Raw genomic sequence first — 13,189 nt, forward strand, 5'->3', positions numbered from 1 at the left:
ACCGCTACTTAGGTTTGCCGCTCTGAATTTTACAAATCAAAACAACTACAAATTTCAACTGGATTAACAGGAGGGATGTAGGCCAGAAAGAGCCGCAGCTACAGTTAAATTTAAATGTAAAACTATAACATTTGTAGAAAAGCAACAAAAAATTCAAGATACATCACAGAATTTAGCTTTTTTTCTCGGAAATAACTCACACCCTTTTACTTTAGTTCATATTACAGCCTGGACTCTTATATTAATTTTTCTCTTTGTAAAAATGTAATAAAAGTAACATAAATATTGGAAATACAAATAAAACTCAATGACCGATCACTGTGAGGTTCAACACTGCTGTGCCGTTTAAATCTTTAACAGCATATCCTTTAAATTAAATGTATTTTTTCCATTTTATTTCATGCCTTTGGTGTTATGTCTTGCTTGGGTAAACAAAAAAAAAGAACTAATGAAGGCCAATGGATTTATTTAGGGTTCAGAAGTGGGCAGCCAGGTGTTATCTCCAGCTTCCCACAGAGCATCTGTTTTACTGTACTGAAAGCTCTTTGACCAGGTCTCCTTAACTTAACCCAGCTTCTCGCCCAATATGACCTGAATCTCAAAGGCTGCTCTAATCCAATAAGCACTTTCAACACTGATATGCTCGATAAAGGCCAGCTGGAGAAGCACACACTGTATGTTCCAGGGATTTTGGGATTTTGCTGCCATTATGATTTTTGCAGAGATTCATCTCCCACCGACACAGATTCACAAATAAGACACACGACATTATAAAAGACTCAAGAAATGCAGGGACATGAAATAAATGCAAGCACATAAGAGGTTGTGTTAGAACTTTAATATTTTCAATATTTAGTCTTTTTTTGTTGTTTAGAAATATTGCACATGGTCAACATGCCTGCTTATGAGATAACACTCACATCGCTCATCCTAAAATTTCCTTCTCCAAAGTAAGGACAGTTTATTTTTAAGCACAATCATACAGTGTACACGCATACGTGTGTGTATGCACATATGTCTGTGTGGGTGTGTGCACGCGTGCATGTGATTGCACATGCATGCAGACAGACACTTTACAGCCCTAACCCCGAAGTAATGTGAATTGATAGTCTTCTTCTTACCTGTGTGTATTTATATATATATATATAGATATATCTACATATCTATATATATAGATATATATATATATTTCACATATATCCTGAATCAACTGGGTTTGATAACAGTCAAGATGGCAGACAAAATAGTCATGGTGACTATAAAAATACTGTCTCTAGAGTAGAATATAGAATGTAGATACAATGAAAAATATACTATTGATAATGTTGCTGTGTGGTGAAAGAACGAGAGGTTGGTCGTGATAACACGCTACCTGCATGTGCCAAAACATACACACAACACCCAAACACAGACCTAAATGCACATATATGGAAATACCGGTATATATATTTGTTTTTCACACATCCAACTGTATACAGAGAAATTATAGAGATACCCATAATAATAATAACTACCCCCACTCTTCACTCGAGAAGCAAAGAGCCAAAAAGTGCTATTTAAAAATTGTCTTTGACTTTTAGTAAGTTATACTTTCTATCGCTTCAACAAGAACAATAATTGCGTGATTCTTTTTTGTTTTCTTTTATACCATATTTATAGACAACAGCTCATCCCTCTCACTGTCTGACTGGGTTTAATATCTATGGCACAGAGCCTTGCCCCGAAAAAAAAAAAAAATAACCCACCCATTTAAAAAAAAAAAGTCCTATTGCACCATTTGATGGGAAAGGATAAAGTGTCGAGAAGAGAGGGACAAGGGGAGGGCTCCGGAGACTGCCCTCCAGTGCTGGTCTAGGATCCGCTTTCCCTGAACTAACCCTAACCAGAACCATCCTGAGCTACATAGCGCTTGACCCGGGACCAGTGCTTAAGGGCACTTTCAGACAACACTTGAGGGTCGGAGGGAGGAGAGCAGTAAAGGGGGGAGAAGGAGAGAGAGAGGGCTGAGGAGGAAAGCAGGGAAGGAGGAAAAGGGTGATTGATAACATAAGGAACAAGTTATTATTTTTTAACTACTAAAACAATCTCTAAAAACAATACTTTCCTGATTTAACTTGTGGCGGCCCCCAGACGGAGAGGGCCGCACAAATTGTGCAAACACCTGATTTCAACGTTTTACAAAACGACAAACGCCCCTGCTCCCCCGCTTCTGTGTCTGGTGAGAAATCGTAGAGGGAGGGGAGGGAGGGGAGAGACGGGGCACACGCTGATTTTTGTCCCCTTATTTGTCCAGAGTTTTGTTGTTGTTGTTGTTATTATTTTTTTTATGCTGGAGAAGAAACACAATAGAGCCACGAGAGAGAAAAACAGGCCACGTTAAAACTGGTTATTTCCACGATAATGAGAGAAAGCAACATCATATCCATGGGGGGAGGGAGGGGGGAGATTCAGAGAAGTTTGGTTCTCGTCATGTTGTCCGTATTCACCGCTATCACGTCTTCCCATCGTTGGAATATGAATCTTGCATCCAGTTTTTCCTTCTCCCGCCCTTTTTCTCCGTGCTCTGTTGGGAGCTGGTCGGTGTCGAGTTTAACGTTGATTCTTCAAAGCCTCACAACCTAAAAGTCTCTTTACATAATCTCTTTATGGTGCCTGTTCGCACAGGTTTTGGGGGTCATGACCCCCGGCAGACATACAGACATATAGATCATCAGCTCCCGCCAGTAATGACTCGAGTCTTTCATAATGGCAATAAACTGAAGGTGCAAAGATTGGTCACACTACATCACGACTCCTGCCTTCTTGTTTTTATTTGTTTGTTTTGTTTTTCTTTTCAGGAGCGAATAAAATTTCATGCTTTCAGTTTCTCTTCTCACTACAATCACTAAAAACTGTGCAGGCCGATGGCTTGGTCAGACCAAGGGGCGGGGTTGGTGGTGGTGTTTGACTGTGTTTGTGTACTCACGCTGTACGGACGCGTGTTTGTGTGTGTGTACTGTGTATGTGTGTGTGCTGTCTGTCTTGCAGCATCGAGGGGCTGTGAAATATCAGTGGAGGTCGTTGGGGTTGTGTTTTTATGTCCTGACCACTGTGCTGAGGAGTGGGAGGACGAGAAAGAGGTCAAGTCAATGGCATCTGAGGGCTGGCTGGCTGGCAACAGCAAACTGCATCTGCACAATAAGTGACAAAGTGCCTTTGTGTGTCGTGGTCCTTGGTAGCAACTCCTGGGGGCTGCCAACCAAGAGTAACAGTCTGATTGTTAAGCGTGTATGCGTGTTTCTGTGGGATCATGTGCATGCTGGAGATTACATATGCACCAGGGCTGGTGTGTGTGTCTGTACGCATGTGTGTGTTTGCCAGAGAGATAGAGTTTGTGTGTCAAACTACAAACTACTGTACAAATGTGCTGAGAGCAGACCCGGGCAAAAGGGTTAACTAAAGACATTCTGGATACTTGGAAAATAAACAGCGAAAACAATACAAGAAGCACTTGACTCATCGTGACTTGCATGTGATTTGACCATATTTGAGGCTTTTTGATTTTTTTTTTTAAAGGTCTGATTAGATGATCCAAGCGCGCCTTGAGTAGTTTGAATTATTTGTGACCACATTCCACATTTCTGCCCAGGTCTGATGGAGATTAGCGCCAGTAGATAGGACCTCACTGGTTAACGCACTCCTCTCTCTCCCTCTTTGTCTTTCCTCCATTCTTCTGCTCCGTCGCCCTCTCCAGCTTACGATCCTTCGCTTTTCGGCTCCTCGGGGCTCCGCCCTTTGTCTCCCTGCTGCTCCACCCCTGCATCCTCCCGGGTTGATTGATTAAAAGAGGAGCTGTGGGAAGAGGCGGGGCTGGCTTCGGCCAACGCTCCGGGCTCGAGGGCTCCTGGCGTGGCCGTCTGCATGATCTTTTGACGGACTTCGCGGATTTTCAGCTGCAGGCACACCTTGTTGGGAAACGTGTCTGAGTAGCGCGCCTGGAAGGCAGCTGTGGCCTGAGCTGGAGAGAGGAGAGTGAGAAGGAAATTATGTTTATGTCATTTGTGCACTTTGAAAGCCCCTCGATTCTCTTCGTCACAGACTGCTGCTTTTCTCACTCATCATTGTATCTTTTATAAAAAAGTGGGAAGGTCTACCTCCGCACCCTTGTTGTGACGTTTAAATAGCATACCAAAGTCCATTCACAGGACATTTTAACATTAGGTAGACCTCTGATAGACACATTAAAATGCTCTGCTGCCTGCGAATGGGACGAGCTAAGAAATAAGAAAATGTATGAAGCTACATTTTCTTATTTCATTACAGCGTTTTAAAGGATTATATTTATTTGGACTGTAATTTATCTGATTATTCTGAAGTCTGGTGTATTTCTTTGTATTAAGTGTCTGTACTGTGTTGTCTGTGTTTTTGTAAACATCTTTCTTGAAAAAATAGCGATGGAAACTCCCACTTAAATAAATAATTAAATAATAATTTGAAAAATGCAAATTCTTCTTTCCTTGCTTCAGTCTGACAGTGATTTTGCTTTTTAAGTTGTTGGTGGAAGCACACAGCTGTGACATATTTTCATCATTACTGCTTTTGTTATTAACAGGTTTGCACTACATAATGATTCTAGCTTTAGTTTGTTGCTTCTCCTGTGACGTCATGTCTTATCTACTGTTAGCTTACCTGAGGGGAAGAAGCCATGGTCATGAAACAGCTGCATGACGAGGGCCCGACGCTGATCCAGTGTTCTGCGCAGAGACGAGTACGAAACCCTGTCCAATTCTCCCGGGGGAACCTCGCCTTCTGGACCTGGTTTCACAGAAAGGTCCATCAGACCAGCGTCAGGCCATCTCGGCATCTCTCGATAGGTTGTAGGTGCCGAACACGTCATACCTGCTCTGTCGAAGGTAAATATGTCTCCCTCACACTTGGCGGCGCTCTTGGGGGTGTTGGGCTCTGAGCTGCAGCTGGACAGGCGACGAGTCTTTCTCCTCGGGGAGCTCGGGTCTTCCCCAGTCAGCTCAAGGTCTGGAGGGAGACGGACGCGTGAGGAATAATGAAAGGCAAGCAAAGGAAAAGAGGAAGAACAGAGACTTTGAATGTGGAGATTTTGTTCCACAGGATATCAGTTGTTCAGATCTAAAGTTTGGAGTCATCTCTGAATTTCTGACTCGTACCCGTGGAGTTGCGTCTCTTCTTGCGGTAGCTGGTCAGGATTGCTCTCGGTGAGGTGGCCAGACTCTGCAGAGTGGGCGAGGGAAGGACCTCCTCTGGGTTAAACTCTGGCAGCTCAGCAAAGCGTTCCTCAAAGTACGTCTCCGAGAGGAGCCTGCACACACAAACACAGTCCAGTTGTGCGGTGGTTCAAGTATCAAGGGACGACTTCTGAATGTATTCGCATTCCTTAAGGCCGAGTTCTGCCGTGACTTTCTCGCCTCTGCGGCTTCCATGCTACTTTCCTACCATCTAAATAAAGAACATCAAGAGTAAGCACTCTGCCCACTCACATTCAGTAAACAGAGTTTCCACCATAATCTTAGAAAGTTGGAGGTTTGGCCGTGCACTAAAAACAGACCTGGATGCCACTACGCTTTAAAACAAGTGCTCATTAATAAAGTCAACAAATGGAGTCCTGTCCAGGGTGCTGCTAGTTTCCCTTCAAGCTGCCAAAATTACATAAGATTCATTCCTGTTGTATGCGCTCTCTCAGCTTGAAAATATGTAAACTGTTAAAATGAAAGGAAGTCTTTTTATTTTTTTTATTTTTACCAAGACCAGAAAGCCAGAAAGAGCTGGCAGACTTGGCTTATTTTTCTCTGATTTGGCAACGATTCTATGAAACTTCAGTCTGACCACGGCGAGACCAGATCTGGACTTTAATAAAAGCTTTTCTTGCAGCCAGAGATGGAATCTGACTTCATTAAAATGCATACTTACCTGTTTCACATCAGTTTATACAGTCCGACTCTGAGGTTGCTTAAACCAACAAACCCACACAGTTGTAGAAAATATAAGAAGCAACGTTAGAATCTCAGGAGTCCTCTGACATAAAGGTTTATCAGCCCACTTACTTGTCATGAGAGTCAGGCGTCTTTTTGAGTGGCGGGGGCCGAAACTTGGTCTTCTTTGAGGAAGAGGGAGGATCTCTTTCTACAGGTGGAGGAGGAGGGGGGTCCAAACCTGAGGGTAGTGGTGGAGGTGGGGAACGAGGTCCAGCCTGGGAAAAGAATGAGAGGTTTTCATCTGTTAAAGGTTGCACTGTTTGTGTGGTTGTTTCTGAGGACATGAGGAGCTTTTTAAACTCTCCTGTGAACGCAGAATGATTTTGACCAATAATTGTAATAATTGTAATAACTTAAGGTTTAAAGTTCAAAGAACTTTAAACGTAACTCGAATAAAAAAATAAAAAGGTTTGATGTGTGGATGCCTTGTGTGGGCAAGCAGAGGTCTCTGTTGGCTCACACCTCCACTGCAGGATGTCTGTGGTGGAGGACGGGGGGCAGGATGACAGAGGAGAGCTGCTGGAATTAGACTGCATGACGGACACTTGATGCAATTCAGAGACAAAAGCAGCTGCAACAGTTTTGATTCTCTCTCAGGCTCAAATGTCGAAACATTTTACTTCCTCTAAGTGAATGACTTACAGACACTCCCAATGCACACTGAAGGGCGAGCCAAAATCTTAAGGCGCATCTGTCTATATGTTGTTTGAAATATCACCAGTCCTCCTTTTAATTTTATAGTGGTAGATGAAGGCAGCATCTGGAGCTGGCATGACCTTTCAGGACGGGAAACTCGGTTCGTGGGAGAAAAGTGAAATGTAAAAAATGATCACTTTATCTCGACTACCATGATTTGATCTGTGGTTGTTCAAAAATCTCTTAATTGTATTTCAAAATTGTGATTTGTTGTGAAAACCTCCAAAATCACTTCACACAAGTTCTGAAAAAGAATCTGTATCGTTCACAGATATTTTTTGATTTGATTCTGATTCACTCGGAGAAACATATGGTAAACAGATAAAAACTTCAGATATAAAAAGTATTATTATAGTATGAGTGAAGGCCCCATGCGGCTTTGTTCACCTCTTTGCTGCTGTTGCCCGTGCTGAGCTCCTCTCTCTCCGTCTCTCTGCCTCGCTTCTTTTCACAGCTCTCTCGCTCGTCGTCCATCTCACTTTGTCTCTCTCTCTCATATCCATCCCTCAAATTTTCTTCTTTGATGCGCAAAGTGGTGTCCTCCTCTTTTTTCACTAAAACACAAAATAGATCATTTTTACCAAATTACTTATCCAGTTAAAAAACTTGCACATTGCTGTAATTTTCCTTTAGAAGTGGACGTCTGATGAAGCCCACACTACACTATAAGATAAGTACAAATAAATCCACCAGTGTTCTAAATCAGTGGACCGTTACCTGCGATGATGCTGCTTGTACAGGTGCCCATCGAGGAGCTGGTGACACAGCTCGACAACCCCTGAGCGTCACTCTGAGCATCCAGCTGGCTCTCGTGCTTCACCTCCACCTCTGTTCCCATGCCAGGGTGAGGGGTCGCCACCGCTGAACCCTGCAGCCCTACAGCGAGCGGAGAGGGAGGGTTCGCCACGTCCTGAGCTGGAGCCGCCCCTGCAGGCGGCACAGGCGTCACTGAGACCACACCAGTGGGCAGAGCAACGGGTGGTGCAGGGTAGATGGCAGTTAGTACCTGAAGAAGGAAACAGGAAACCAGGCATGTCAGCGGGTGAAATAGACTGAAGTGAACAACAACAGTGTTTGAAAAGACACTCCACCCGATGCTGCCAAAAACAGGTCTGACCCCTCCCTGCACCGGGTCCTTGCTGGTGTCCCGTGAACTCCTGGACAATGGCAACGATACTTTTGGGATCTGTATGTCCAGCTTGTTTTGATGCTTGATGGGGAAGATTTTGTGGACTGTGCCAGAACACGAGGTTTCCCAGAAGACCATCACATTGTAACCAGATGATCTAATTCACTTCACCTGTCAGTGGGCTTAGTGTTGAGGCTGATTACTGTGTGTTTGTTTTGTTTTGTGCTCGGATGACGTTTAACTATTTCATATTCCACTGGCGAGTGAGGAAAACTAGTCTGTAGTGTGTGTTTTAAAAAGAAAAACCAAAAGATAGCAGTGACTTTGACGGCAACACAAAGTGCTATAAGTAAGCTACAGCCTCGAGTTACAGAAGTACTTTTTTTTATTAGCATTTTAATAAAATAAATTAGTAATTACTTAAGTTGGGTTAATATAGTTATTTTTACTTTATTTCTGTGTTGCTTGACAGATGGCAGCAGGTTGGACAGTTTCTTTTTTTGGTTCACTGATCCCAGTGATTTTGTGATGTTTTGGGTGGGTTTATTCACCCGCTGAGCCTTTTGATCTTTGGAAATCCACATCTCATACTGGTTTGTGATGTTTCCAGTTAGAATAAGGCCTCTCTTTCTCTAAAATTAACAGCCACGTCCAAATATGGGATTAATGATTGTGGTGACTTAAGACTTTGCCGAGAGAGATGGTGGGAATTCATCCAAAACAGGGGCTACAAAGCCTACAGTGTGCATCTTGTTCTCTGTGCACCACACTGAGTAATTATTGATTTTCCTCTCTAATATGAATTCTAATGCATTCAATGATGGCGACATGTTTGAGAATGCAGTCATGGATGTAGAGTACAAACAGGAGGGCGTTACCACCCTGAACTCCTTCAGCAGGTGAGACAGTCACTTTGAACTGTCTGGGGTCTGTTTTAGAAGAAGTCTGGTACTTAAACATGTACATGAAGACTGATTTTGTAATTGTTTTCACATCTTTATCATTACTTTCTCTCTCACACCTCTACACTGTAGTGATATTTGATACTGTGCAAATCTCTTTTTACCTGACGACCGGTGGTGCCCGCTGTCTGTCCCGGAGAGCTCTGTGATTGACAGCTTAGAGGCTGAGCTGGGGCGAGTAGCGGAGGCTGACCAACGACTGGCTGAACCAGGGTTTGTGGAGCTGGGGCGATGGCGGTGAAGCCCAGGGTTGCCAGAGAAGACTGGAGATATGCAGGACCAGGGGGTTGTGGACCCTGCTGGTGCGTTGCCGTGGTGACACCTGGACCTGACTGAACATACGTGATCCTGGACGAGAAAAAAGCCATATCAGTAGTGACCAGAAAAAATATATAAAATAATAATAAAATGATTAGTGTACGTAAAAGACGGTCGTAGCCACCGCCATCATGGTCCTAATTTGTCGGTTTTGTGTTTTCTAGTTCCTTCTGCGTTATCTGACTTTGACTTCATGTTTGCCAGTGAGTAATCGGCCTATTTTACTCTGAAAGTTAGGTTAGTCGTGTGTTTTAATGCAATCTAGTCATGTGTTTTAATGCAATCTAACTTCCTGCCTTTGTTACTTTTCCCTCCTTTCCTGATTGTCTGACTTGCCTTTCTTAACTGCTTTCACCTTTGCTTTGCTACCCAGTCAGCCCTCTGTGTATATTTAACGTGTCTGTTTTTTGTCAGACTGTGTTCATGCCCTCTTATCCTGCCTTTCCCATGCTGTTTTCTAGCCCTGTTATTGTTTTACAAGACAAGCGAGTGGAGAGCTAAGTAACTGAATAGACAGTTGCATCCATGAACTGTATGGTTGCAATGCACAGACACATATCTGCTAACAGACTAACAGCATACTAGAATTTAACTCACCAAAGCTAACTCACACAGTCTGTTAGTATAATTAATTGCACAGCAAACCATGTGATGTGTTGCATAAATGCACTAAAATTCTCCAGAAGGCTCTAAAATTGGATCAGTTAGCTGCTTGCTGTCTCATTAGTTGTATCGTTAGTTGTGTAGTTACATAACTTAAGACGCTAACAGTACTTAAAACGTAAGTCAAAATTCATCCCCTGTACAGTCTGTATGAAGAAAATATTTATTTGCAGCTGGATCAGATAACTATTGGGTTTGTTTTAATAAATATGGTTTAAATGTTGGGTGTAAATTTGTTTACTGTCTATAAAATACTCAGTCATGATTCCAGCTTTAAAGAAACTTTCAGAAACTTCTCCGTATGTAGCAGTTCTCTTTTGCAAAGTGTAAGGCTTTTTATAGTTGGTGTCATAGTTCACATGGCTGTAAGGGATAATGGAGAATTAAATCGTGCTCAAAGTGTTGACTTTCTTTATCTGCATTTGCAGCACATTAAGCGATGGCATGACCCAGCTAAAATCAATATCTGACAGCATCTTTTAAAGTTGTTGAACTCCAGTGTCTCTGAGTCCTTTCTGACCAGCTCACTCATTAGTCCAGTAAAGTTTAGTCAGGGCACGTTTTGCTTGTCTTTCAGGTGTTAGGCCTGTGTTACTGACCTGGTGGGTGGAGAGGTCAGGAGAACGGTCTGTGGGGGCGCAGCACCGGGAGTCATCACCGTTGCCATGGAAACAGGATAGGGGCTCCCAGGATGTACTGTTGCTGCACCGCTAGGGTGGACGTTGGTCTGCACAACAGGCATGGAAGCGATCTGGATGATCTGGAGTGGGGGAATCAGAAAAACACCATTAATTCCTCACCAGGTTTCAGTTTTTTAGAGAACAGGTTTCATATTTTATCATCTCTCTGTCATGTATCCAGTATTTAAAAGCTATAAACATACAATGTATTTTCATGGTTGTGAGAAATCAAAAGAATTAAAGCCGGGTTTCTGAGCCTATAACAACATCTCAAGCAGACCTTTGAGCTCGAAAAACAAAGAAAGCAATGGCGTACATGTAATTCGCCCTCAGTTCAGGTCACGGTGTGAAAGCAAATTACTAAACTTTTCTGTTCTTGTGAGAAAGTTTAATTCCTTCCTAAGAATTAGAAACAAAGCCACAAATGTGACAGCCCCTCTCACTAATGTTAACGACCATCATCTAATTAAAAAGCTTACAGAGATCTGTCAAAAGACTTGATATCTTTATATGGTCATCACAGAGATAAAATAGCTTCTTTCAGACGGTGCATGAACTGACTCAGTATAAGATAAGAGTTGTCTTGTAAATAAAGTCCAAGAAAGAAACATGGAGATGGAAATCAGCATAATAGGTCCCCTGATTAACGATACAAATCGGGTGTCTTTGAGCACTGAAAGAGATATTATAAAAAGGAGACATGGCATTCAAATTATTCTGATTTGAAAAATACCCTAAGTCTGCAACACAAAGAGGGCTGAAGTAAGAGGTAGAAGTTTCACTTTCAGAGGAAAGAAAGCTTTTTAAAACCTCATTTTGTAGCAAATTTAGCACTCTGACATCAGATTTGACTGATGATTCTACACGTGGAGTTTTTATGATCTTTTAATTTAAATAACGCTCAACACAACTTCACAAATAAGAGTAAAAGGCTGCTTGTAATGTGTGAATCTAATTTTCTTACTCAAAAAGAAAATTTTGCTCCAAATCAGATGAGTAAAACACGCGTGGACGTCCTCGTGTCATCTGCTTTGTTGTCGCCTCACTCGGGTTTTAACGTCGCTGCTGCTCCGAGCCACCGGGCTGGCAGGTATTTATCTCTGACACCGTGTTCTTACCTTGTTTCCTGTCGCAGGGCCGTTCTGCACGGGAAGAGGCGGAGCCACCAGGGAAGGATGAGGAGGAGTAGACCCGGTTCTCACTGTTGCCATGGGAACCAACATCTTGCTCTGCAAGACTGGCGACTGGGTTTGGACTGATTAGTGAGAAGCAGGGAGAGAGAGAGAGAGAATTAAATCACTCAGCGTGAGGAACAGATGAATCGAGTCAAAAGAGGGGAGGTGAAGACATCAGAGGAGCGGCGGTGGGTGGAGACACGCTGAGACGGAGGGAACATTTCAGCTACAGATGCTAGTGAAATTCCTTGCTGATAACAAGGTGGAATGACGTCCTGTTGCTTCTTATGAACAGAGAGTGATTAGGACGTGGGCGGGCGGCGGGCACTCATAACTCATGTCAATCATGTATCTCCCGTTTATGTAAGCCAATCAAATCTACTGTAGTGAAGGGAAGAGCAGCAGAAAGAAAAATCAAAGAAAGACATTTTTACTTTTTTTTGCCATTTTTTTTCTCTCTCAGCCAATCGTTGCTCTCTGTCTCACCTCTAGTCCCGGGGCTGACTCTGATTCCCGCCCCCGAGTGCACGCCATTGGCCAGGGCGGCATTTGCGGGCAGGGAGAGGATTTGCTGGTGAGTGAGTTGAGGGGAGGAGGGGCTCTCGGTGGGCAGGATGTACTGCGCCTGTCCCGGGGTCGTGGGGCAGGCGGGAGGTGTGAGAGAAGAGGTGGTGGCAGCAGTGGGGTGGAGCTGGAGGACAGGTAGGGGGCTTTGGATGTGTAGGGAGAGGAGCTCCACTGCTTGAGCGGGTCCCAGACCTAGGCTAGTGAGCAGGCTGCTGCCTCCTACAGGGGTTACACTGACTGGACCAGGGGAGGAGGACGACAGGTACCCACCCCCTGCTGTGATCGGCAGCTGCTGAGCACCTCCACCCCCAATCAGGAGAGTGGCCTTCTTGTCCTGTGGCAGGGTGCTGAGGGTGATGGCTCCTTCCACCGGCTTGCTGGCGATGGGGATGGGCGTGCTGGCGATGGGGCGCACAACGTTAGTCACCATCGTGGGGGCCATGCGGACGCCGACCGGGGTCAAACTCTGCTGGGCCAGCGGTGGAGGAGGCTGGGCGATGAAGAGAGAGGAGACACCCTGCCCACCTCCTCCATTTCCTTCTCCTCCACCCGCTGCCGCTTGCTCTGTCTTTAGGGCTCCCTCGCTCTCATCCTCTCCTCCATCTGCGCCTCTCTTTCTCTTCTTCTCTGACCCGTCTTCAGGACCTCCTCCGTTACCGCCACCGTTCCCTTTAGCCGAGGAGGAGTCGGAGTGAATGATGGAGGGAGAGGAGGAGGGGAGAGAGGAGCGAGCCACAGGCTGGAAGCCATGCTGGAGGGAAGAGAGAAGCACAGAGATCAAAGGGGGAAAGTTAATATGTGAAGTTCTTCTCAACTTACAGTAACTTTGAAAAGTCTGTGGGTTTTTAATGCTCGATGGGAATAAAGAAATGCAGAAAAAGCCTTAAAATAAAGCACCAACAATATGATGCTAATTTAACGCTGATGACTCAGAATCACTTTCGATCAAACAGAAAGAGCTTTGTGCTAAATTTCAAACTTTACAGACTCCAAGAACAAGTCAAATAAGACA

At 44.1% G+C, this 13,189-nt stretch overlaps 1 protein-coding gene across 5 annotated transcripts in view; it reads right to left on the bottom strand.

Annotated features, from left to right (window-relative positions):
- Window positions 1-823: 823 nt before the first annotated feature.
- The window catches only part of cica (capicua transcriptional repressor a), a 51,351-nt gene continuing 38,985 nt past the window's right edge, over window positions 824-13,189 (bottom strand). For 3 of the 5 annotated variants that reach the window (XM_082522332.1, XM_082522330.1, XM_082522331.1), the window contains exons 12-21: window positions 12,097-12,928; window positions 11,554-11,690; window positions 10,355-10,515; window positions 8,879-9,122; window positions 7,401-7,689; window positions 7,071-7,237; window positions 6,057-6,202; window positions 5,163-5,314; window positions 4,669-5,013; window positions 824-3,997 (exon numbers count right to left, since the gene is read on the bottom strand). In XM_082522332.1, the coding sequence (XP_082378458.1) occupies window positions 3,735-3,997; window positions 4,669-5,013; window positions 5,163-5,314; window positions 6,057-6,202; window positions 7,071-7,237; window positions 7,401-7,689; window positions 8,879-9,122; window positions 10,355-10,515; window positions 11,554-11,690; window positions 12,097-12,928 (2,736 nt within the window). In that variant the 3' untranslated portion in view covers window positions 824-3,734. The remainder of the gene's footprint in view (window positions 3,998-4,668; window positions 5,014-5,162; window positions 5,315-6,056; window positions 6,203-7,070; window positions 7,238-7,400; window positions 7,690-8,878; window positions 9,123-10,354; window positions 10,516-11,553; window positions 11,691-12,096; window positions 12,929-13,189) is intronic. The other 2 variants (XM_082522333.1, XM_082522334.1) reach the window with 2 other exon arrangements.

This window comes from Aulonocara stuartgranti, assembly GCF_965226115.1.
Source record: "Aulonocara stuartgranti genome assembly, chromosome: 22".
Lineage (NCBI taxonomy): Eukaryota > Metazoa > Chordata > Actinopteri > Cichliformes > Cichlidae > Aulonocara > Aulonocara stuartgranti.